This window comes from Garra rufa, unplaced genomic scaffold (assembly GCF_049309525.1).
Source record: "Garra rufa unplaced genomic scaffold, GarRuf1.0 hap1_unplaced_005, whole genome shotgun sequence".
NCBI lineage: Eukaryota > Metazoa > Chordata > Actinopteri > Cypriniformes > Cyprinidae > Garra > Garra rufa.
In genome coordinates, this window is record NW_027394280.1 from 663855 (window position 1) to 691792 (window position 27938).

General features: G+C 25.7%; 1 protein-coding gene across 1 annotated transcript in view; it reads left to right on the forward strand.

The window, feature by feature from the left end:
* LOC141312746 (solute carrier family 12 member 9-like) overlaps nucleotides 1-27602 on the forward strand; it is a 96725-nt gene extending 69123 nt beyond the window's left edge. Inside the window, exons 2-5 of the mRNA XM_073832622.1 lie at nucleotides 17039-17196; nucleotides 18790-18872; nucleotides 24169-24293; nucleotides 27587-27602. Coding sequence (XP_073688723.1) covers nucleotides 17039-17196; nucleotides 18790-18872; nucleotides 24169-24293; nucleotides 27587-27602 — 382 coding nt within the window. The remainder of the gene's footprint in view (nucleotides 1-17038; nucleotides 17197-18789; nucleotides 18873-24168; nucleotides 24294-27586) is intronic.
* Nucleotides 27603-27938: the final 336 nt, after the last annotated feature.

A 27938-nucleotide genomic window follows, 5' to 3' on the forward strand; every position in this document is an offset into this window, starting at 1 on the left:
AAAATAAAATTATTTTTATTTTTTTTTCAGCATTAGTGTATTATTTATTTATTCATTTATTAATTTATTAATTTATTTATTTTTTGTTTGTATTTTTTCCAGCATCAATGCTATTTATTGCAATTAAATAAAATAATAAAAATGTTTTTATATTTATTTATTTATAAATATATTTGTTATTTAAGTTATATTCATGAATAAAATTATTTATTCTTTAGCAGCATCAATGGGTATTAATTGCAATTGAATAAAAGAATAAAACTATTTATAAATTTTAGTTTATTTATTTTTAGCTGTTTATTGCAATTAAATAAAACATTTTTTTGGTTTATTTATTTTTTTAAGCATCAATGGCTATTTATTGCAATTAAATAAATGAATTAAATATATATATATATATAATTCATTTATTTAATTGCAATAAATAAACTAAAAAATTATAAATATGTAAGCGAAATATTATATATATATAAAATATATATAAATTTCAAGTGAAAACGCTTTAAAAAAGATAAAGATATATATACTATAAATTTTATATAATAACAATAAAAACCCTAAAGTAAGTAAATGTAGTTAATATTATTATTTAATTAATTTTTGTGATAATTAATCTTTGTTAATGTTAATAAAATGTTAACTTAAAATGTTAGTAACAATGTTAACTTTTGACTTTTAAACATGTGTTGCCATTAACATTTACTAAACTATTCATAAGCGCTGGATAAGTATTGTTCATTGTTAGCTCACGTTTTCTCTTCCATGTCTCTGTTAACTCAAACATTTAAATCTAGATGTAATTATTGTGACTTTTTTTTCCTCTTTTAAGTAGTTTTGGATAAAAGCATCTGCTAAATGCATAAATGTAGATATGAATGCAATCATCATGATTATTAACACAAATGCTGGGTTGCAGAAGTCTCAGACTGTTAATTGTGTGTGTGTGTGTGTGTGTGTGTGTGTGTAAAGCAAGCAGAAGTGTGATTGACGTCACATGACATTCCTGGCATTTCCAACAGAAAGAATTCAGACTGCATGCAGTTAAATTGAATTGAACACAATTCAGTTTGAATGCTCATGTTTGTAGCTTATAAAGCATGTCAGCTTTTTACTTGCACGATCGTTTTGTCGTAATTAGGGGATGTGGCCTCGTGATGGCCGGGTCATGTGTGCCTCACATGATGTGCATGAGGAAAGAGTTTGAAAATGCCTGCGTGTTTGAGTGTGACTGTGTCACACTGGAGTTTTATAGAAAGAAAGTTTCTTCTATTAAATGACAGAGAAAGATGTAAAATAGTCTAAATTAGTCTAGCTCTTAATTAAATGATTCATTTCTGCATTTACATCAGTGCTGTTTTAGTGTTGTCATACAATTATAGTTTTTTTATTGAATTAGTTAAATTTGTTTGTATTTTCTGTTTAGATTTAAGTTTTTTAACATCATCATCATCATTATTATTATTATTATTATTATTATTAATAACAGCAATAAATAATAATAATTTTTGTTTTATATTATAAATTATATTATATGCCTTTTTGTATTGATTTTCATTTCAAGTTTATTTTGGTTCATCAAGTTAAACATAAATATAATGTTTTAATATATTTTATTTAACATTTATTTTTTCAAGTAACAAAAACATGTTGTCTTTGTTTTATGCCCCTTTAAATGCAGTTTTCCCTCCTGGAACTTTGATGAAATTACTATTATACTTTTTCGATATTTAGAATTTTTTTATATTATTTTAATAAATTACTTGAATTGGTTTATATTTATTTTCATTTGTTAGCATTTTAGTATTTGTGTTTTTGTCATTTTAAATATTTCTCTTAAAGTTTTATTATATTATATTACATATATATATATATATATATATATATATATATATATATATATATATATTATTTTTAAATACATTTTTGTCTACAATTGTATTTAAGTTTTAGTTTAGTTTTTTATGGAATTAGTTGAATTTGTTTGTATTTTCTGTTTTAAATTTAGTTTTTTAACATATTTATATAATTATTATTATTATTAATAACAATAATAATAATAATAATATTTTTTGTTTGTAAAAAGCATACATTTTTATATTATATGTCTTTTAGTAATGATTTTTATTTCAGTTTTAATTGTATTTTGATACATCAAGTTAAATATAAATATACTGTTTTAATATTTTATTTAACATTTATTTCAAGTAACAAAAACATGTTGTCTTTGTTTTATGCCCCTTTAAATGCAGTTTTCACTCCTGAAACTTTGGTGAAATTACTATTATACTTTTACAATATTTCGAATTTTTTTATTTTATTAAATTGCTTGAATTGGTTTATTTTTATTTTTATTTGTTAGCATTTTAGTAATTGTGAGTTTTTGTCATTTTTAATAGTTTAAGTGTTTGTACATATATATTATTTTTAAATGGTAAATTTTTTTGTCTAGAATTGTCTACAATTGTATTTAAGTTTTAGTTTATTTTACTACATCTAGTTAAACTAAATGAAAATGAGAAATGTTATAATGTCAACTAGCTGAAATATAAGTTTAGTTTTTTAAAAATATATTTTATTTTATTTCGTTTAAAATAATGTAAAATAATCTTTTCCTTTTTGTATAGATTTTTATTTCAGTTTTAAGTTTAATTTGGTACATCAAGTTAAACATAAATATTATGTTTTAATATATTTTTAACATTTATTTCAAGTAACAAAAACATGCTGTCTTTGTTTTATGAATAATATTTTATTTATATTATATTATATTTATTATAATATATTATAAATAATAATAAAAAATAAATGTTATTTATATATATATATATATATATATATATATATATATATATATAACTGAAATATAAGTTTAGTTTTTTAAAAATAGATTTTATTTAGTTTATTTAATTTAAAATAATCTTTGTTCTAATTGTAGTAATAATTACCCTAATTTAAGCTTTTACTCCTAAACCTTACTGCATGTGTGTAGTCTTTGAGACTTTAAGTGAACTACTTTAAACAGTAGGAAGTTTAAAAAAGTGCCTGTTTAATGTCTGTAAATCATCACATACTGGCCTTAACCATGATTTTGAAGTGAGACCCCTGAAGCGATTCAATCAATCACGTCTGTAATGACTGATTTTGAAAAGTAGAGTTTATATGTTCTGAATAAAAGAGAGAAAGAGATGGATGTAATTAAATTACATCAGCATTAGAGATTAAAAATCCTTTTTTTCTTATTATTAAAGCCATCAATCAGCTTCTCATCACTGTCGTTCAAAATGCCCATCGCTGGTCGCCGTGGAGACCCTCTGCCCGTCGCCATGACAACAGAGGAGGCGGGTGGTCCTACATTAAAGATTAATCCACCTAATCAAGTGAAAATAAGACTATTTGTGTCAGTGGAGCTGAATCCAGTGCTTTGAGTGACCAGAAGATGGCACTACGACATTAAAACGCCTGCAGACTTCCTCAAAAGATGAAAATAAGAAAGCTGGTGCATTTCTGTATTAAGAATAGCAGGAGAAATAATGAGAAATTTAAGTTTTAAAGGTCACTTCTGGAGAAATCAAATTTCCCTTGATATTTTGAAATAAAAGAGTTCATTGCATGATGAAAACGCCCTACGCAGAGGAAGAAAAGATGCTTTTATTGAAGTTAAACAGCATAAATGAGTCATTCTGACGTTAGATGAAGATCACAATAGACTTTTATATCTCACAATTCTGACTTGTTTCGCAATTGTGTGTAAAAAAGTTTTTGCTTCTGCCATATCATTTATGAAAATTTAATTCATATTTATCTCACTATTATTTTCGCAGTTTATATCTGATTGAAACTCAGACGTGAGAAATATAAACTTGCAATTCTAAAAAGTATTGTTTGTAAGAAAAAAAAAGATTTATAAGATAAAAATTTAGAATTTTTTTATTAAAAATTTTTCTTTACAATTATGAGAAGTATGAATTGTGATACACACAGTCAATATTGCGAGGAAAAAAGTCAGAATTTGCAATTGAGAAAAAAAAGTGACTTTTTTATTTTTTATTTCATGCCGTTAATTTTTTAAACCACACATTTTGAGAAAAAAAGAAAGAATTGTGAGATAAAAGTTGAAATTACCTTTCATTTGTTTTTGGTGGCAGCAACAAATCTGACTTTTTTCACAATTTTAAGAAAAAAGTCTGAATTTTGATATATATATATACTCACAATTATGAGGGAAAAAAATAGTCACAATTGTGATTAAAAATGGAAAAAAAGTAAGCTGCAGTTCTGAGTTTATATCACTGTTTGTTTGAAATATTGAAACTCAAAAGTGTGAGATATAAACTTGCAATTCTGAGAAGAAAAGTCTGAATTGTGAGCTAGACTCACAATTATGGGGAGACAATTTAGTCACAATTGTGATTAAAAAATTAAACTGAAATTCTGAGTTTATATCACAGTTTGTTTGTTTTTTATTGCAGAATTGAAAGATTGAAACTCAGAATTATGAGATATAAACTTGCAATCCTGAGAAGTACAAGTTGCAATTGTGAGAAAAAAAGTCTGAATTGCGAGATATAAAAGTTGAAATGACCTTAATTTTTTATTTTATTTGGTGGCAGCAACAATTCTGACTTTTTTCACAATTTTGAGAAAAACTTGCAAGATTTATGAGATAAAAATATGGAACACTTTTTATTAATTTATTTTATTCTGAAATGACTTAGAATTTTTTCTTTGCAATTATGAGAAGTAAAGAATGAATTGTGATATACACACTCAATATTGTGCAAAAAAAGTCTGAATTTTGAACTATAAATTTGCAAATGTGAAAGCTACTTTTTTATTTCATGGCAGAAACAAATGAGACTTGTTTCCCTCACAGTTTTGAGAAAAAAAGTTAGAATTGTGTGTCAGAAGTGTTAGATATAAAAATGCAATTCTGAGAAAAAAAGTCGGATTTGTGAAAGAAAAATTAGAAATGTTTTTTTTATTCCAAGGCGGAAATTATTTTTTCATCACAATTATGACAAATTGTGAGCTACAAACTCAGATTTGTAAATTATAAATATATATTTTTGAGGAAAAAAAGTTTTTTTTTATTCCATGTTTGAAACAAATCAGACTTTTCCCACAATTTTAAGAAAAAGTCAGAATTGTGAGATTTATAAGTTGTAATTTTACCTTTTATTTTTTACTTGCTGGCAGCAACAATGCAGACATTTTTTTTCCCTGCAATTTTGCGAAAAAAAAAAAAAAAGTTTTTGTTTCCACCATATTATTTATTTAAAAAAATCAATAAAATTTTAATCTCACAATTGTTTTCGCAGTTTATATATCACAGTTTTTTCTGGCAGAATTGAAACTCAGAAATGTGAGATAAAAACTTGCAATTCTGACAAAGTAAAAGTAAGATTAAAAAGTTGCAATTAAAAAAACAGACAAAAACAAACAGATTTATGAGATAAAAATTTGAAATTATATTTTTTTTATTTGGAATATGAATTGTGATATACAAACTCAACGTAGTGAAAAAACTCTTTTTGTGAACTACAAATTTGCAATTGTAAAAATAAAAGTTTTTTATTTTATTCCATGGCAGAAACAAATTAGCCTTGTTTCTCTCACAATTTTGAGAAAAAAAGTCAGAATTGTGAGATTAAAAAGTTGTAATTTTTTATTCGCTTTTTTTCACAGTTTTGAGTATGAATTTTAAGATCTAAACTTTATGATTTTATTTTTTAATGGATCAGAAACAAAGCACAACTCATCAATATTACTCCTTTTACATCAACCAATCAGAACAGAGCTCATTTGCATATGTAATGACATGTAGAGTGAGTCTTAAAGGTACGGTAACAGAAACAGTCTGTTGTATTACAGTAAGTGATCTATTCGTCATGATGATGATGATGATGATGAGAAATGATTCAGCACTGATTGGAAACCAGTCGCTGTGTGTGACAGAAAGAGAAACCCATAGCTAAAGGAAACGTGTGTGTGTTTCTGTGTTTCTCCAGAGCTGTCAGTCAGTTCTAGTGCGTGTTCATTTGTTCGTTCAGTGTTTAATTGTATTAGTTTAAATCTGTCATTTGTCTTTTGTGGCAGCGCTGTGAGAGTCAAACCCCTGAGCGTCTTTCCGTCTGTCTGTGTTCGTGAGTCGCTTTGATCTGTGTTTCTGCTTCTGTTCTGTATCTCACTACTGCAGATGATGAACTTTCACCTCCTGTTCTCTCTTATTCTCATTGTTTTCCAATTTTTATCTTATTTGTAAAGGCAGATGGCAATTGTACTTCAGTTAGTAACATAAACTAGCATTCAATAGTAACATAAGCTTACCAAGGCTGCATTTATTTGATCAAAAACACCGTAAAAACAGTAAAAATGTGAAATATTATTACAATTCTAAATAGCTGATTACTATGCAAATATGTTTTAAAATGTGATTTATTTCTGTGATGCGCAGCTGAATTTTCAGCATCAATTCTCCAGTCTTCAGTGTCACAAAATGCTTCAGAAATCATTCTATTATGCTTTTTTGCTGCTGTTAAAATGTTAAAAACAGTTGTGCTGCACAATATTTTTGTGGAAATCATGATGCGTTTTATTTTTCAGGATTCACAGATGAATAGAAAGTTCAAAAGAACAGCATTTATTTGAAATAGAAATCTTTTGTGACATTATAAATGCCTTTACCGTCAATTTAATGCATCCTTGATTATTTAAACTGTTGATTTCTTTAAAAAAAAAGAAAAAAAAAGAAAATTTGACTGTCCCCAAACTTTAAATGGTAGTGTAACTCACAGAATCTGTAAAATATTATATGTAAAATATAACTTAAATAAATATATAAGATAATTAATTTTATATTATTTTCTTTTATATTTATATTTAATAATGTAATAAATTATAACAATTATTTTATTCAAATAATGTATTATTTATTTATATTTTATATATTATTTTATATATTTTTATTTTATATATTTATTTATATTTATATATTATATTTATATTTATATTTTTATTCTTATGTTTTTATTTTATTTTATTTTATTCTTATAAATTTATAATGATATAATTTGATTTGACCTAGATTTTATTTTCATATTTTCTGCTTTCATATTAATTTTAGCTAAAATTTTTGTATTTTTATTCGTTTTTGATGTTTATAAATATGTCTGTATTGTTTTACTTAATTTTTATTTCAGTTTTAATTGTAGTTATTTTAGTACATGACGTTAAACGAAATAGATTTCCTAAAGTTTCTCATTTTCATTTAATTTGTTTTATATTTAATTTTTATATTTCAGGTAACATTTATTATATTTAAAGTGTTTTTTATGGCTTTAGTTTAAAAAAATAAAAATTAATTCAAAATATGAATAAAAATATAATAGTGTCTTAATGATACTAACTTAAATAAGAATAAAATAAATTATATAAAATTGTATTAAATGAAATAATTACATTTATTGAAATAAATGTTTACTTAAATAAAACAAAACAATCTTTAAAAAAAGTAATTTTTTTAAATTAGTTTTTGCTGTTTTTAAATGTCTTTGTTGTTTTAATTAATTTTATTTCAGTTTTAATTTTAGTTATTTTAGTACGTAAAACTAAATGAAAATGAGAAATGCTGCATTGGAAACTAGCTAAAATAAAATCCATTTAATTTTTTATATTTAATTTTTTTTTATTTCAGGTAACATTTATTATATTTAAAGTTTTTTTATGGCTTTAGTTTAAAAAAGTTAAAATTAATTCAAAATATGAATAAAAATATAATAGTGTCTTAATGATACTAACTTTAAGAATAAATTAGATAAAACTTTATTAAATGGAAATAAATACATGTTTTTACTTAATAAATAAATACATAAATAATCTTTAAAAAAATGTTAATTAGTTTTTGGTGTTTTTATATGTCTATATTGTTTTATTAAATTTTTATTTCAGTTTTAATTTTAGTTATTTAATACATGACATTAAAATAAATGAAAATGAGAAATGTTGCTTTGGAAACTAGCTGAAATAAAATCTGTTATTTTTTTTATTACTTTTTTATTTCAGGTAACATGTATTATATTTCAAGTGTTTTTTATGGCTTTAGTTTAAAAAAATAAAACTTTATAATATATAATAAAAATAAATAATAATAATAATAATAATAAATTAGATAAAACTTTGTTAAATGAAAATAAATACATTCAAATAAATGTTTAATAATGAATGAATGAATAAATAAATAAATAAAACTAAAAAAATCTTTAAACAAAAAAACAAAAGCAAAAAAAAACATGGTTTATTCTGTGTTTTGGTCATTTAAAATATATTTAATTTTTAATTTTTTATATTTTTTTTATTTTAAGTTAACATTTATTATTTTTTAAGTTTTTTTTATGGTTTTAGTTTTAGTTAACTATAATAACCCTGGTTGATGTTCATGATGTTTGGTGTGAATTTAGACTACAATAATTAATAAGTTTTATTTCTGAATGTTAAAAAAAGGCACTTTAAAAAGCGTAGTGTTTCGAGGTGTTTCTTTCCTGTCTGTTCTGTACTGTATCAGACGCTGGTGTTTTTAAGGAGGGATGGAGTGATAGAGACGGAGGTGTGATGGAGGAGATGGAGAGACGTGAACGGAGCTTGTTAGCTATCGATCGTTTTTAATGATCCTGCTCTTTCGTCTCAGAGGAGCGTTTAACTCCAGAGCCGCGGCTCTCACTCTCTAACCTGTCGTTCACACACTCGCTGGAGGTCAGCGCTCCTTTATTCTGCTCCTTCAGACCGCCAGATAACCCCATGTTATTGATGGACGTCACATCTGACCGTAGCGTTCAATATGTAATCCCCAACGCCATGCATGGCCTGTAAAACAAGTCTGCTTTAGTGCACTTAAGTATGCAGTGTGTACTTACGTAATTGACTGATCATGTTACTGCTGTTGTCTTTATTGGTTGTGGATGTGTCACACCAAATTAAAATTAAACATTTTCCTTTAAACATTCAAATGTTCTCATCTTCATCAAATAATTGTATTGTATTTGTTTTACTTTTAGAATTGTCCAGAAAAAAATATAAAAATACAGAACACAAAGTTCTAAAATTTAGCTTATTTTTCTTGGTTCAAATTTTTATGTTATTTTATTGGCTGTTTTGATTTGATTTGATTGGCTTTTTTATGTTATTTTATTGGGTATTTTTATTGGATTTTTATTTATTTATTTTAGTTTAGTTATTGGCTGTTTATAAATGCCTTTTTATTTTTATGTATTTATTTTGCATAACATTAAATTTATTTATTTTTCCATTAAAAATGAACATTTTATCATCTTTATCAAATCATCAAATAATTGTATTGTATTTGTTTTACTTTTGGAATTGTCCAGAAAAAAATATTAGAATACAGAAAACCAAGTTCTAAAATTTGGCTTAATTTTCTTGGTACAAAATTTAATTTAATTTTATTTAATTTGTTGTTTTTGTTTTTATTTTATTTTATTTTATTTTATTATTGGCTATTTTTATTGGCTGTTTTATTTGCCTTTATTTTACGTTATTTATTTTATTGGCTGTTTTATTGGTACAAAATTTAATTTTATTTTATTTAATTTGTTGTTTTTATTTTATTTTATTTTATTTTATTTTATTTTATTATTGGCTATTTTTATTGGCTGTTTTATTTGCCTTTATGTTATGTTATTTTATTTTATTGGCTGTTTTTATATTTTATTTTATTGGCTGTTTTTATCGACTTTTTGTTTTTTATTTTGTTTTATTTTTATTTTATTGGCTGTTTTTATTGACTTTTTATTTTGTTTTATTTTATTGGCTGTTTTATTTGCCTTTATTTTATTTCATGTTATTTTATTTTATTGGCTGTTTTTATCAACTTTTTATTTTGTTTTATTTTATTTTATTTGCTGTTTTATGTGTCTTTATTTTATTTTGTTATTTTATTTTATTGGCTGTTTTTATCGACTTTTTGTTTTATTTTGTTTTGTTTTATTTTATTTTATTGGCTGTTTTTATTTGCTTTTTATTTTGTTTTATTTTATTTTATTTTATTGGCTGTTTTTTATCAACTTTTTGTTTTGTTTTATTTTATTGGCTGTTTTTTATCGACTTTTTGTTTTATTTTATTTTATTGGCTGTTTTTATTGGCTTTTTATTTTGTTTTATTTTATTTTATTGGCTGTTTTTATCGACTTTTTGTTTTATTTTGTTTTATTTTATTTTATTGGCTGTTTTTTATCAACTTTTTGTTTTGTTTTATTTTATTTTATTGGCTGTTTTTTATCGACTTTTTGTTTTATTTTATTTTATTGGCTGTTTTTATTGGCTTTTTATTTTGTTTTATTTTATTTTATTTTATTGGCTGTTTTTTATCAACTTTTTATTTTTTGTTTTATTTTATTTTATTGGCTGTTTTTTATAGACTTTTTGTTTTGTTTTATTTTATTTTATTTGCTGTTTTATTTGTCTTTATTTTATTTTGTTGTTTTATTTTATTGGCTGTTTTTATCGACTTTTTGTTTTATTTTGTTTTGTTTTATTTTATTTTATTGGCTGTTTTTATTTGCTTTTTATTTTGTTTTATTTTATTTTATTTTATTGGCTGTTTTTTATCAACTTTTTATTTTGTTTTGTTTTATTTTATTTTATTGGCTGTTTTTTATAGACTTTTTGTTTTATTTTATTTTATTGGCTGTTTTTATTGGCTTTTTATTTTGTTTTTTATTTTATATTATTGGCTGTTTTTTATCAACTTTTTGTTTTATTTTATTTTATTTTATTGGCTGTTTTTATTGGCTTTTTATTTTATTGGCTGTTTTTATTGGCTTTTTATTTTGTTTTTTATTTTATTTTATTGGCTGTTTTTTATCAACTTTTTATTTTGTTTTATTTTATTTTATTGGCTGTTTTTTATCAACTTTTTGTTTTGTTTTATTTTATTGGCTGTTTTTTATCGACTTTTTGTTTTATTTTATTTTATTGGCTGTTTTTATTGGCTTTTTATTTTGTTTTATTTTATTTTATTTGCTGTTTTATTTGTCTTTATTTTATTTTGTTATTTTATTTTATTGGCTGTTTTTATCGACTTTTTGTTTTATTTTGTTTTATTTTATTTTATTGGCTGTTTTTTATCAACTTTTTGTTTTGTTTTATTTTATTTTATTGGCTGTTTTTTATCGACTTTTTGTTTTATTTTATTTTATTGGCTGTTTTTATTGGCTTTTTATTTTGTTTTATTTTATTTTATTGGCTGTTTTTTATCAACTTTTTATTTTTTGTTTTATTTTATTTTATTGGCTGTTTTTTATAGACTTTTTGTTTTGTTTTATTTTATTTTATTTGCTGTTTTATTTGTCTTTATTTTATTTTGTTGTTTTATTTTATTGGCTGTTTTTATCGACTTTTTGTTTTATTTTGTTTTGTTTTATTTTATTTTATTGGCTGTTTTTATCGACTTTTTGTTTTATTTTGTTTTGTTTTATTTTATTTTATTGGCTGTTTTTATTTGCTTTTTATTTTGTTTTATTTTATTTTATTTTATTGGCTGTTTTTTATCAACTTTTTGTTTTGTTTTATTTTATTGGCTGTTTTTTATCGACTTTTTGTTTTATTTTATTTTATTGGCTGTTTTTATTGGCTTTTTATTTTGTTTTATTTTATTTTATTTGCTGTTTTATTTGTCTTTATTTTATTTTGTTATTTTATTTTATTGGCTGTTTTTATCGACTTTTTGTTTTGTTTTATTTTATTTTATTGGCTGTTTTTTATCGACTTTTTGTTTTATTTTATTTTATTGGCTGTTTTTATTGGCTTTTTATTTTGTTTTGTTTTATTTTATTTTATTGGCTGTTTTTTATCGACTTTTTGTTTTATTTTATTTTATTGGCTGTTTTTATTGGCTTTTTATTTTGTTTTATTTTATTTTATTTTATTGGCTGTTTTTTATAGACTTTTTGTTTTGTTTTATTTTATTTTATTTGCTGTTTTATTTGTCTTTATTTTATTTTGTTGTTTTATTTTATTGGCTGTTTTTATCGACTTTTTGTTTTATTTTGTTTTATTTTATTTTATTGGCTGTTTTTATTTGCTTTTTATTTTGTTTTATTTTATTTTATTTTATTGGCTGTTTTTTATCAACTTTTTATTTTGTTTTGTTTTATTTTATTTTATTGGCTGTTTTTATCGACTTTTTGTTTTATTTTGTTTTGTTTTATTTTATTTTATTGGCTGTTTTTATTTGCTTTTTATTTTGTTTTATTTTATTTTATTTTATTGGCTGTTTTTTATCAACTTTTTGTTTTGTTTTATTTTATTGGCTGTTTTTTATCGACTTTTTGTTTTATTTTATTTTATTGGCTGTTTTTATTGGCTTTTTATTTTGTTTTATTTTATTTTATTTGCTGTTTTATTTGTCTTTATTTTATTTTGTTATTTTATTTTATTGGCTGTTTTTATCGACTTTTTGTTTTGTTTTATTTTATTTTATTGGCTGTTTTTTATCGACTTTTTGTTTTATTTTATTTTATTGGCTGTTTTTATTGGCTTTTTATTTTGTTTTGTTTTATTTTATTTTATTGGCTGTTTTTTATCGACTTTTTGTTTTATTTTATTTTATTGGCTGTTTTTATTGGCTTTTTATTTTGTTTTATTTTATTTTATTTTATTGGCTGTTTTTTATAGACTTTTTGTTTTGTTTTATTTTATTTTATTTGCTGTTTTATTTGTCTTTATTTTATTTTGTTGTTTTATTTTATTGGCTGTTTTTATCGACTTTTTGTTTTATTTTGTTTTATTTTATTTTATTGGCTGTTTTTATTTGCTTTTTATTTTGTTTTATTTTATTTTATTTTATTGGCTGTTTTTTATCAACTTTTTATTTTGTTTTGTTTTATTTTATTTTATTGGCTGTTTTTTATAGACTTTTTGTTTTATTTTATTTTATTGGCTGTTTTTATTGGCTTTTTATTTTGTTTTTTATTTTATATTATTGGCTGTTTTTTATCAACTTTTTGTTTTATTTTATTTTATTTTATTGGCTGTTTTTATTGGCTTTTTATTTTATTGGCTGTTTTTATTGGCTTTTTATTTTGTTTTTTATTTTATTTTATTGGCTGTTTTTTATCAACTTTTTATTTTGTTTTATTTTATTTTATTGGCTGTTTTTTATCAACTTTTTGTTTTGTTTTATTTTATTGGCTGTTTTTTATCGACTTTTTGTTTTATTTTATTTTATTGGCTGTTTTTATTGGCTTTTTATTTTGTTTTATTTTATTTTATTTGCTGTTTTATTTGTCTTTATTTTATTTTGTTATTTTATTTTATTGGCTGTTTTTATCGACTTTTTGTTTTATTTTGTTTTATTTTATTTTATTGGCTGTTTTTTATCAACTTTTTGTTTTGTTTTATTTTATTTTATTGGCTGTTTTTTATCGACTTTTTGTTTTATTTTATTTTATTGGCTGTTTTTATTGGCTTTTTATTTTGTTTTATTTTATTTTATTTTATTGGCTGTTTTTTATCAACTTTTTATTTTTTGTTTTATTTTATTTTATTGGCTGTTTTTTATAGACTTTTTGTTTTGTTTTATTTTATTTGCTGTTTTATTTGTCTTTATTTTATTTTGTTGTTTTATTTTATTGGCTGTTTTTATCGACTTTTTGTTTTGTTTTATTTTGTTTTGTTTTATTTTATTTTATTGGCTGTTTTTATTTGCTTTTTATTTTGTTTTATTTTATTTTATTTTATTGGCTGTTTTTTATCAACTTTTTATTTTGTTTTGTTTTATTTTATTTTATTGGCTGTTTTTTATAGACTTTTTGTTTTATTTTATTTTATTGGCTGTTTTTATTGGCTTTTTATTTTGTTTTTTATTTTATATTATTGGCTGTTTTTTATCAACTTTTTGTTTTATTTTATTTTATTTTATTGGCTGTTTTTATTGGCTTTTTATTTTATTGGCTGTTTTTATTGGCTTTTTATTTTGTTTTTTATTTTATTTTATTGGCTGTTTTTTATCAACTTTTTATTTTGTTTTATTTTATTTTATTGGCTGTTTTTATTGGCTTTTTATTTTGTTTTTATTTTATATTATTGGCTGTTTTTTATCAACTTTTTGTTTTATTTTATTTTATTGGCTGTTTTTATTGGCTTTTTATTTTATTGGCTGATTTATTGTCCTTTTTTATGTTATTTTATTTTATTGGCTGTTTTATTTTATTTTTTGTTATTGGCTGTTTTTATTGTCCTTTTTTATGTTATTTTATTTTATTGCCTTTTATTTTACTTGTTAATTTTTATTTTCGATTTTCTTTTTTTTTAATTCTATCTTTATGGGTAATATAATCGTGAATTTAACATTCACTCTTTTCCCTAGTCTCTAAACATACAGTCTATAGTAATTATCCTGCGTGTGTTCAGCATGTTAAAACAGTCAGGTTAGCGTGTGATTTTGTCATGTGACGGATAAATGTTTTCTTAACTTTGTCTCTCTTAACTCACCAGCTGCTGTAAACTAGCTAGCCAGTGACTTCTGGTTAGTTTTGGTAAATGAAGCTCGGCTGAACTCATCTTTTGAGTCGTGTCTCTTATTTTGTTCTTTTCCAGCCGTCAGAATTCATTTGATTGTCGCCGTAGAGCCCAATAATCTTTGTGCAGCTCCAGATCGATAGCGCATCTGAAAATGACACGTCTGTCTCTCTTTCTCTGCTTTTCTAATAGTTTTGTTTGTTTGCAGCTGTCAGTATTTACATTCATTCGGTTCCTGTCAGCAGAATTAATACCTAATAAAAGATACGGAGCGCACGGATGGACGGACGATTGACGTTTTCTATTTCATACGGACTTGTTAACTGGCGTCTTTAGTCTGTATGTGTGCGAGAGACAGAGATGGAATAATTGTGTGTTCAGATGTGCGGCCGCTCTGTATAATACTTAATAGAGCTGCGATGATGCTATTAAACCCATTGGAGCTGAACCAATGCGTGAGAAGAGTTTCAACCACACACACCCACAGAAAAAAAGAGCAACCTGTGTTTGATTCTTGCTCTTTAGTGACTGATTTTATTGTTTGATTTGTTTCATTTCATCATTTTCTCTCCCTCGTGTCATTCAAAGCTGTACAGTAGCACGCAAAAGGAGATGTTTTGAAAATTTGTGAATGAAATGTAACTCAATGGGGTCCAATATCATCTTTTGTGTTTCACAGAAGAATGAACGTCAAACAGGTTTAAAATGACAAGAGTTTGAATAAATGATCATTATTTTTGGATAAACTGTTCCTTTAAACTTTATGACAACATTTTTACATGTGGTTGATTGCAAATAATTAAAAGACAAAACACACTTTGATCCTGTTAACAGGATTTTTATTTTATTATTTTATTTTTGATTTTTTTTATTAATTTTTAAAGAAATAATAAAATGTTATAATTTAATTTAATTTTTTAATTTTATTTTTATATTTTTTTTTTATTATTTTATTAATTAAATGTAATTAAATTTTTTTTTTCAATTTTAGTTTAAGTAATTATTTATTTACATTTGTTTCAATAAATGTATTTATTTTCTTTTAATAAAGAGTTTCATCTAATAATTTTAATTATTTTAGTTTGGTTTTATAAGTAAATTAAAATTATTTTTGGATAAACTGTTGCTTTAAGCTCTATGACAGCATTTGTGGCTTGAGGTTGATTGCAAATAATAAAAAAAAAAGAAAAAAAAAATTTTTAGGACACACTTTGATGTTAACAGGTTTTTTGTTTTATTATTTTATTTTATTTTATTTTTTAATTTATTTATTTTTTAATTTAATTATTTATTTATTTTTTTTTATTTTTTTTTTTTTTCAATTTTAGTTTAAACATTTATTTACATTTGTTTCAATAAATGTGTTTATTTTCATTTTAATAAAGAATTTCATCTAATATTTTTAATTTATTTTTCATGCTAGTAACATGCTAATCATGGGAACAACATGTTAGTAACACCCTAGCAACCACCCCAGGTACACTAGCAACCACATAGCAACACCCTAGCAACGACCCAAAGTACTTTAGCAACCACATGGCAACACTCTAGCGACCACCCAGCGTACCTTAGCAACCACATGGCAACACCCTAGCAACCAACCCAGGTACCCTAGCAACCACCCTGACTACCTAGCAACCACATAGCAACACCCTAGCAACGACCCAAAGTACTTTAGCAACCGCATAGCAACACCCTAGCAACCACCCCAGGTACCCTAGCAACCACATAGCAACACCCTAGCAACCAACCCAGGTACCCTAGCAACACTCTAGCTACCACCCAGAGTACCTTAGCAACCACATAGCAACACCCTAGCAACCAACTCAGGTACCGTAACAGCTGCCCTAGCAACCACCCTTGATACCCTAGCAACTACATATCAACACCCTAGCAACCACCTGGGTACCTTAGCAACCACATAGCAACACCCTTGCAACCACCCTGGGTACCCTAGCAACCACCCCAAATACCCTAGCAACACCTTAGCAACCAACCCATGCTAGTAACATGCTAAAACATGTTAGTAACTTGCTAATACTGCTAGAATAGTGCTAGCAACTTGCTAATTCATGTTAAATCATGCTAACAACATGATAAAATATATTAACAAAAAGCTTTGACCCTTTTTGCTCTAAACTTCAAGCTTACTTATTTAAACTACTTCAAACTTTCTAGCTAGGCTTTTTCAAGCCAAATTAAAGATTGTCTACAAACTTTACTCATCTAGTTTTAAATTAATAATTAATTTTATTTCACATAACATTTATTTTATGCAACAAAAATGTTTTAAAACATGTTTTAACAAGTTTATAGCATGTTTAAGTAGTTATTTTAGCAGATAAATAGTTTAAAAGCTCTAGAGGAAATGGAGTCATAATGTTCGTCTCAGAAGAAGAAGAAGAATATGTTTAAGTACAATATCAGTGTATATTAGTAAAGAGCTCAAAGACTCTGAGTTTAATCTGAGTTTTAAATGGCAGTGTTTTCTTTGTTTTGTGTCCAGGATCCTCCTGCAGCAGGATTACGGTTTCCTCACAGACATCAACGTGTGGCATCCGTTCGTGACGATCGGCGTTTATTCCTCCACGCTGTCCGCTGCCATGAGTAACCTGATCGGAGCGTCCCGCATCCTCTACGCTCTGGCCCGCGACGACCTGTTCGGTGAGTGACCGCAGACGCTCATAAACTCTAATCTGTCAGTCACACAACACACACGATTATGTCAGATGTAAACTGTGCTGTTCTCGTTAATTATAATCTTATTGAATTTGCTTCACCCTCTAATGAGCCTCATCTGTATAAACATTTGTAACCTCTGATGTTTGTAAACAGCTCTGTGAAATATGGAGGAACTTACATATGAATCTAATAAAAAAAACAGAAGAAATTATAACATTTAATTTATGTGTAAATAATAAAATATACTCATTTTATTTTATTTATGACATTACAACACATTTAACCTCCAAACTCTTATTACCCTTATGCATAAAATAAAATAATTATAAATAGAAATATAAATTTTGCTTATAATAATAATAATAATAATAATAATATTAATAATATTAATAATATTAATACATTTAAAATAAATAAATTAATAACTTATATTCTTTAAACAATTATATTTTATTAGATTGTACTCTTGATTTTTATATTATTTCATTAATAAAATTATTAAAATATACTAAACTATGTGAATTATTAAAAAAAGGTAGGCATTTTGTATTGCATATATTCCAGTTATGCAAAAGAAAAAAAATAACAAATTCTTCTTTTATTATTATTATTATTATTATTATTATTATTACAATTATAAATAATAATTTAAATTAAATTATTAAAATATACTAAATTATATATGTAAATTATGAAATATAAATAAATAATTAAAAATATGTTTTATTCATGACATTTCGACACATTTAACCTCAACTCTTATTAACGTTATGCAAAAGAATTAAATAAAAAAATAAGATAAAGGTAAATGAATAAAATAAAATATAATTTCTGCTTACTATATTATTATTATTATTATTATTATTATTATCATCATTATTATTATTGACAATTAATACATTTATAAAAAAAAAATCAGTATTTTATTAGATTGTCTCCTGTTTGTTATATTATTATTATTATTATTAATAATAATAAAATAATACATAATTAATACAATTATTAAAATATACTAAATTATATGTAAATAATAAAATATATATTCTGCTTATTATTAATAATAAATAAAAAATAAATACATTTATAAACAATGTTTTTTAAACAGTGATAATTTTATTATATTGTGATCTTTATTTTTATTATTATTATTATTATTAAAACAATGAATAATAATTTAATTACTAAAATTATTAAATTAATTATGAATTATTAACTATATATATATATAAATTGAATTATATTATATGCCAATATGTTTGTTTTTTTTTCCTATAAAATACACTGGTAATGTTTAAGAAAAAATCCCTTTCATCTAGAAAAAATTTCACAGTGCAAATAAATAAATATGTAAACAATTCCCGTTACTGTCTGAAAGCATGTGGTTTAGTACTTTAGTTTGTTTGTGTGTGTGTTTCTCTGGTGTGATGGATGAATATGTGGATGTGCGAGTGATTGATTCTCCTGCTGCGGTGGGTTTGTTCACCTTCAGCTGTTGATCTGCTGATAGAGGTTGTCTGATGTGGAAATATGAGTTGCGATCATATGGGCTGAGTCTCGTGTCTCTCTGTCTCTCAGGACGCTTTCTGTCTCCAGCCAAACACACATCTGCCAGCGGGAACCCCTGGGTGTCTGTCCTGATCTCCTGGATCCTCGTGCAGGTGACGCTTCAAATGAGTTTATGAATAACACTGATTGTCAATCAGCTCACGTCTATGAATATAGTTGTTTTCCGTCTTTGCATGCTCAGTTTTATTTAGAAACATGCCCCTCCCATATTCATTATTGCCACACCCATATCTAGGATGCCCTGCCCATATTCAACATGCCCCTCCCACAGGGAGTGCCACATTTTAAATGTCCCCGCCCACATTCTGAATCTCTTTTGCTGCTTTTAATGGTTCTTTTGAAGGCAATTCTTTAATTAGTTTTAAACTGGGATCCAGGGCCCCTAAAAAGGCCCTGAGAAAGTCTGCGGAAAGGCTTAGAAAAATGTCCTGAAAAGTCAGTGGAAAATGGTAAAAAAAAAAGAAAGGAAAAAAAACCCTAATATATATAATGTAATTAAGATTAAAGTAAATAAATAAAAAAACATTTAAAAACATTTTTTTTTATTAGATTTGTACTCTTGATTGTTATATTATTATTATTATTATTATTATTATTATTGTTGTTGTTATTAAAGTAATAATTAATAATTATTAAAAAATACTAAATTATATGTAAATTATGATATATATATTCTGATTATTATTATTAGTAGTAGTAGTAGTAGTAATACATTGAAAATAAATACATTTATAAATAATGTTTTTTAAACAATGATAATTTTATTACATTGTGCTCTTTATTTTTTATTATTATTAAAACAATAGATAATAATTTAATTACTTCAAATATTAAATTAATTATGAATTATTAATATATATATATATATATATATTTATATTTAAATACATGTTATGCCAATATTTGTTTTTTCATCCATATTCATTTCAAATATTAAAAACTCTCTTTCAGTGTTGATGCTGTTAACAAAAAGCAACTAAAAACATTTTCATTAATTGAAATATGAAATCAAGCTAAAACTAAATCAAACAAATATTAGATAAACATTATATAAACTGAAATGTAACTTAATTACTGTAATGTACAGCAGGAGTTTTAATCTAGTTTCTAATAAGTTACTTTTATTTTATTAGTTTTATTGTACTATTAGTGTCATCTATTTACCCTAAAATTCGGGTTCGCAAATCATTTGATTCAATTGAATTGAATTCAGTAATAAATGATTTTATAAAGTCATCCTGAACTGAGGATGGTAGTATTTGAGGGTTTTTGGCTTCAATAGATTGAAGTTCCTGCTCTACATTACAGTGTGAAAACTGCCATATGCTTCTCATTTCTCCGTTAAATTAGCATATTCATAATCTCATTAGCATGTTCATACCCTGTTATTGCAAACTTTGTAATTTTCTCACACATTTCCTTTTCATCAAACAGAAACTCGTTCTACACCTTCCCATCTCTCTCTCTCTCTCTCTCTCTCTCTCTCTCTCTCTCTCTCTCTCTCTCTCTCTGTCACGGAGTCATTGGTCTCTGATTGGTTTAAAGGTTCTTTGACTCCCAGAATACTTTGTGATTATGAGGGAGCTGCTGCCATTAGACACGAAGAGCAAGATGACACGACCTGGAACAGAAAACACATTTGCACACACACACACACACACACACACACACACACACACACACACACACACTCGTGACCTGTGCTCATGCACTAATGCTTTGTCACACTGTCTGATCTGATCTGCACTATTAAACTTGCGATAACCTCCATTAGTGTTTCACACACACAGAAGAGATGTATTATAAGTATAAACTACAATTTTTTATATTATATTATTTTTTGTATTAAAAACATATATTTAAATTGTAATATTTTTAATATTTTTACAACTTATTTATTTCTACAACATCTTATATTTTATAATTATATACATATGTTTAATAAGTATAAACATTTTTTTAAATATTATATTATTTTTCGTATTAAAATATATATTTAACAATATTTTAGTATTTTTTATATTATTTTTACAAAATATTATGTATTTTATAATATATACAAATGTATTTTAAGTAAACAATTTGTAAAAAAAATTGTATCAAATGTCACGTTTAAAAATATTTTAGTATTTGTTTATATTATTTGTACAACTTATTTTTTACAAAATCTTATATTTTATAATTATATACATTATATACATATGAAATTTTTTGTTGAAAAATATTTATGAAAATATTTTAGTATTTTTTTGTTATTTTTACAACTTATTTTATTTTTTATAAAATCGTATATGTGACCCTGGACCACAAAACCAGTCTTAAGTCGCTGGGGTATATTTGTAGCACTAGCCAAAAATATATTGTATGGGTCAAAATTATTGATTTTTCTTTTATGCCAAAAATCATTAGGAAATTAAGTAAAGATCATGTTCCATGAAGATTTTTTGTAAAATTCCTACTATAAATATATCAAAATGTAATTTTTGATTAGTAATATGCATTGTTAAGAACTTAATTTGGAGAACTTTAAAGGTGATTTTCCCCGTATTTTGATTTATTTGCACCCTCAGATTCAAGATTTTCAAATAGATGTATCTCAGCCAAATATTGTCCTATCCTTACAAACCATATATCAATAGAAAGCTTATCTATTGAGCTTCATATGATGTATACATCTCAGTTTTGTAAAATTTAACCTTATGACTTTTTTTGTGGTCCAGGGTCACATATATATATATTTAATCGTTATATATGCATATGTATTATAAGTAAAAACATTTTTTAATATGACAGTGTTTTTTGTATTATAACTATTAACATTTTTACTTTTTTTATATTAAAAAATATAATTAAAAATATTGAAATTTTTTTTTAAATATTGTCGACTTAATTTATTTTTACAAAATCTTATATCATGTATAATTATATACATAGGCATTATAAGTATAATTTTTTTAAATATATTTTTCGTATTAAAAATGTAATATTTAAAAATATTTTAGTATTTTTTTATATAATTTTTTTTTATATATATTTATATATATAGTGGGTCTGGCGCTCATAAGTGTATGGTGACTCAGCAGATTAAAGCCGTGGAAGTTTTCCAGCCGCGTTCCCGACGTCCAAAAACACGCTTCCAGAAAGCCTTTTTCGGCAGAAATGCGTGCGTTTGCTGCGTCCGACCCTGACTTTGTATGAAAACTCCACCGCTGCCGCGTTCTGCCTCATAAACGCACAATTTATCCTCAACACTTAAAGCAGCCCTGCGTTATATACGAGGTCTTCAAAGAAGAGCACTCAATATGAGGCATAATGCTCAGCCAATATCTTAATAACACTCGCTCTAAATTATAGCCGCGCTCTCACACACACACAGAGGCTCGTTAGACACGGCATGTGTGTGCTTTAATGAGAGAGGAATAAAATATAGTGAAACAAAGGCTCTGTTCCAAAACCTAAACCCTCAAAAGAGCATCACCCGTGTCCTTCCAAGACATGGCCGTCCCACAATGCACTGCAGCATTCAATCAATACTGAAAGTACTGATGCATATAGATGAATCTAATAAATAATGGACTATTTTATGCAATATTCATGTGCAGTGTGTTTTTATGGTTGTTAGAGCTTAGAGACACAACAGTTGCTGCCAATAGTTTAAGTTTTAGTCATTTGCTTTTGTAATTTTTCTTTACCATATTGTTGTTGCATTAAATTTGAATGCGAAAATCTTACTTTAACTGCCTGTTATTTATATACCATTATATAAATATTTTAATGTATATTGAAAATGTATCATTAAATTATAAAACATTTAATATTTTAAAATATTTTAGTATTTATTATATAATTTTTACAACTTATTTTATTTTTACGAAATCTTATATATTTTATAATTATATATACATATGTACTATAAGTATGTTTTTATTTTGTTTAATATATTAGGTTTTTGTATTGCGAAATGTAATATTTTAGTATTTACAACTTGTTTTATTTTTACAAAAAATTATAAATTTTATAATTATATATACATATGTATTATAAGTATAATTCTTAATTTGTCTAATATATTATTTTTGAATTTAAAAAATGTAACATTTTAAATAATTTTTGTGTTTACAACTATTTTATTTTTACAGAATCTTATAGATTTTATAATTATATCTATGTATAAGTATAAACCATTGTTTTGTATTAATGTAATATTTAAAAATGTTTTAATTTTTTTTTATATTATTTTTACAACTTGGGTTACAAAATCTTATATAATTTATAATTATATGTACATATGCATTATACGTATAAAAAATGTTTTAAATAGTTTTGTATGAAATTAGTATACCGATAACCGATATTTTGAACCGATAAATACGGTATGCCTGGTGTAAAAATTAAAATGTCAAAAATATACAATTTATAGAATAACAGGGGCTCTGACAAAAACTTTCTTTACATGCTTTTAAATTATTTTATTGGCAAATCGGTTTTGGAAAATGATAACCATGAAAATGCTTAATACCGGCACCGATAATCGGTCAACCCTAATATATTTCTATATTTTATAATTTATATATAAAGATATATATTTATTTGAATTTTTTATATTTATTTTGATATTTATATTTTTAGTTTTCAATCTTATTTTAGTTTAAATTTACACACTAATGTAGTATTTATTAATATTTTTAATAAATAACGTTTTGAATGTATAATTGAAATGAATATTTATTTTAATGTATATTTTCTTTCAGTTTTCACTGTGATTTATAACTCAAGTCTGTCTATCTATAGATAGTTATAGATACAGATATATAGATTTAAAAAGTGTATATTATAAATATAATGCATTTTAATATTTAATTATTTTATCCTCAGTTCTCATTGTCATTTTAGCTTGTTTTACCTTATTTGTCTTTATTTGTCTGTTATCTATATACTACTATAGTATTTAATATTATTATATATTTAATTTATCTTTATTTGTTTTATTGTTTTTTTATTTTATTGGTTTTATTTTAATTTAATATAATTAAATTGAATTATTTAATGATTTAATTTACTAAATCTTCAAGTTTTTAAGATCTTTCATCTAATATTTAATTTAATTTAATTCAGTTTAATTTGATTTAAATTAAATATATTTAATTTCATTTAATTTAATTTAAATATATTGGTTTTAATTTTATTTTATTTTATAATTTTATTTACCAAGTCATCATGTCTGTCAGGTTTTTCATCTAATATTTAATTTGTTTTGATTGGTTTTAGTTTAATTCCTTCAAATGTAATTATTTCGTTTACCGAATACTGTTTTTAACAGTTGTTTAATTTAGTTTAGTGAAGTGTAGGTGAAAGTGACATTTCTTCTTCTTGTCTTTCTGTCCTCAGCTGGTGTTGTTCTCTGGGAAGCTGAACACTATCGCGAGTATCGTCACCATCTTCTTCCTGCTTGTGTACGCAGCTGTGGATCTGGCCTGTCTGGCGCTGGAGTGGGCGTCTGCACCGAACTTCAGGTATAATAATAAATATAGCTGCAAGCAGCGATTACGGGCCCAAGCCATCGAAGGGCTGTAGCGCAGTTCAGAGCAGAAAGAACAAAAACAGCAAATATTCTGAAACCAATCCTGGCATTGAAATCCTCAGATTCAACATGAGCCAAGGAATTCACAGACACCAACTATTTTCTGACAAACTGTGCGAAAGTTAAATGCAAAAATGGTAATTTTTCTTTGGCATAGATCCTCAGAGCATGGTTTTGTTCAAGCAGTTCAATTGATCAAAGTTTGGCCAAGATATAACCTCTGAACCAATTTTGGGTCAACCTTGTTAACTTTGCGACAGCATAACTTTTGAACAAAGATGAATAAAAAAAAATGTTCAGTAATTTCTGTGCAGCTCAGTCCAAAGATCATCTGAGCCAATTTTGGAAAGAATTGGATCGATTTCCTAGGAGGAGTAGCAAAAAAACAGAATACTGTACTTTTCAAAATGGCGCTATTGTAATGGGTGGAGTCTTAATGTAAGCTACCGATTGTGATCAGCAGGATGAGAGGAATCAGGTTTACTAAGTTTCTTTTTTCTAGAATTAACCATATGCACAGATTACTTCCTTGTTTTAGACAAACCAGCTCAGTCATTTCCGCTCAACTGTACTGTGCCGTAATAGAAGTGTACTTTGCTCATTTTCTCTATGGGATCCATTCATAATCGAAGAAATGTTTAGTTTGTCTAAGAGGACCAAACGTCCATGTATACCGTTTTAAGAATGACCCGAGTTTAAAAACAAACAAACAAGTAAATCGGCTCAAAATGCGTGGGTCATTGCTATGATTGACAGTAATAACCGGACAAAACATCTGACAAGCTGATGTAAAAAAAGAGCTGTGCATTAAATGATTCGGACTAAATCCAGAGTAACTAAACTACAGCAGTAACATGTTTGTGTTGGTTAAACATAGGCTATTTAATAGCTTTTACGGTTTAAGATAAAGCTTAAAAGATGTAGATATTAAATTATATAAAGTATTTCAAAGTCATATCGATTCATATTGAGTGCATTATTTAATTCTTATACCATTAATATTTACCTTATTTCATTTGTAGCGAACTATTTAGAAGTATTTAAATAATTCACCCTTATGGGCTGTTTGTGTCTGAGCTTATTTATTTATTCATTTATTTGAATGACTTTCTGGACTTGCTATACTGTATACTTCAGTGCGGTAAAAGTACTACAATTTATCATACTAGTAATTTTATAATAAATCGAAAAGCAAGACGTCTTGAAAAAACTAGGGAGTTGAAATGGCAGCTGCAGCCAATGATTGACCCTCTGCTGCCATCTTCTGGTTATATGAGTAATTTCATGTCATTTTGTTCTTAAAAAGACATTGTTTTCCATGAAAATATATTTTTTTATATATGAAAAGTGAATCTTTAAAGGGAATTTTATTCCACAGCTGTAGAGTTGAAAAATAATAACGGCTTTAAAATATTACAAGATTTTAAAAATGTGTTCATGACTATGAAGGCAAGTTATTGATTATCAAGAATACGATTAAGATGTCCTTGAAGAGAAGTATCGCTAGCTAGCTAATGTTAGCCTAAACACGTTATGATAGTGTTTAGCTGTCAGCTTTTAAATGTACAACTATGCAGCTACTCTCCGCTGCATTTAACCCTCAAAGACCGAGACAGCTGCCCACAGCAAAAAATAACTATTGTTTTTGAATCTTTAATAACTTTTGAACCGCTAATCTAATTTGAATGCTTTCAAAAAGTCTCTTTTCTTTTTCCGTAGTGAGCGTAATTACGTCATCACATTTCCTCAGCACTGATTCGTCAGATCAAACCAATGAATTTCGGTCCTCTGAGCCAAACAGGAACTATTGTTAATGCTTAGTCCCACCCCTGTGCCCAGATTGTTGCCCGGACTGTTATCTATTCAACCAAAAAACAAAGGTTTTGGTCTTTTGAACCAGCGATTAGCATATTTCTTTGCAAATCTGCAAACAAACGCATAGTGAAAGTTAGGTGCGTCTTGCGTGCATGAAAACAAACGCAAACACACTATATTTTTCTGTTGCACTCGGTATATTTCTCTCTCATTTTGTGTGTAATTCGGACTGTTTATATTTTTGTTGCACAAGACAATTTGTGCAATTGTTTTCACTACTTCCTACACTGTTCGTGTTTATTGTTCATACTCAGATTAAGAATATATTTATCTAAAAAAAGTAACTTTTTTTACTGTGTTTTTCTATTATATAATATGTTTCTTCCATGTCTTTACTCCTGAAATGTTTCTGGACGACTCTTTATTGTCAATAAACTAAATAGGCCTGTTTTTCACTAAAAAAGTGCCTATAATAATTTGGAAGTGTAAAACACCTAAATACAAATTTCTAAAGAAAACAAATCCAATCTTCAGGAGTTTTTGTTTGAGTACACAGTAAAAAACCTAATTGTTGCTATTGTTTTTCCTAAAGTTCTGGAAATTCACTCATTCTTAGAGAAAACCAAAGGAAAATTGTAATTTTAAATTAGCTAGACATAAAGTTCTTATGTTTATAATGATATGACAAATGCTGACTGCTAGAATAGGTCTGAAAAAAACAAAGAAATGTACAGGTGCCTCAGGTGCCCCAAAAATCTTCTAGGTCTTTAAGGGTTAAATGATATGTTGTTCAATAATATGAAACTGAATGTTCATGACGATATCATTATTTACGATGTTGCAATTCTTCTTCTTCTTAGTTTCTGATAAGAACGAGGCAGTGAAGTCTCAAGAATGCCCACCTATATATATATCACATATAAAATGAGCTTCAGCGGAAGTTTAGGAGCTGGATTATCATTATGCAGAAGTTCTAAGGAACACTCCGTGCATTTGGTAAATTAGGGGTTCAGGAGTTATTACCATTTTAATGTTGAATTTTTGAACTAGTGGTGGCGCTATAGAGTTGGTCCTAGAGACCCCAAAGTTGGTCAGATCACTATTCTTGGTCATCACTACAAGTGTGCCAGATTTCACCAATTTCCTATGTTCCCTTCATAGGGCTGCCATAGACTCCCATTGGACGAAAATAAGAAAACCTTTGGGCTTGGCTCCTAATAACAATGAATATAACAACATAAGCGTCCTGCATTCTGCATCTTAATCCATATTGATCATCTGCTGCCCTTTTGATTCGAGGCCAGAGGTCAAGGTGAAACACTCCTGCTGTTCTCCACAGCTGATTGGCCGAGAGTGTGCTGGAGGCGGGGCTTGTCTAAGTTGTTTGTTATTTGTTTGTTGTGTCTGCAGAGGCACGTTAGATTAAAAGCCATTTAGTGTTCACATCCCCAGAGACACGGCCGTGATTAGCATAGTTAATTTAGCCGAACCACTCCAGAGTTTATCGGCGACGTGGGAGAGCGCCGAGATTGAGTGTGTGTGTGTTTGGATGTGAGCAGGGAATTGTTCTGCCTGCAGTCACAGGAAATCAGGCAAAAGAGAGCCGTGTGTGTGTTTTCTTTTGTGTTTTTACTCTTGTGGCTTCGGTTTGGTTTATGTGTGTGTTTACTACTCAAAATTGTCCTCATAGGTTCCCTAAATCTGATCAAACTTTGCTTTGTTGACGTCCTCGAAGGTAAAAATGTTTCATAAATAAAGTAGT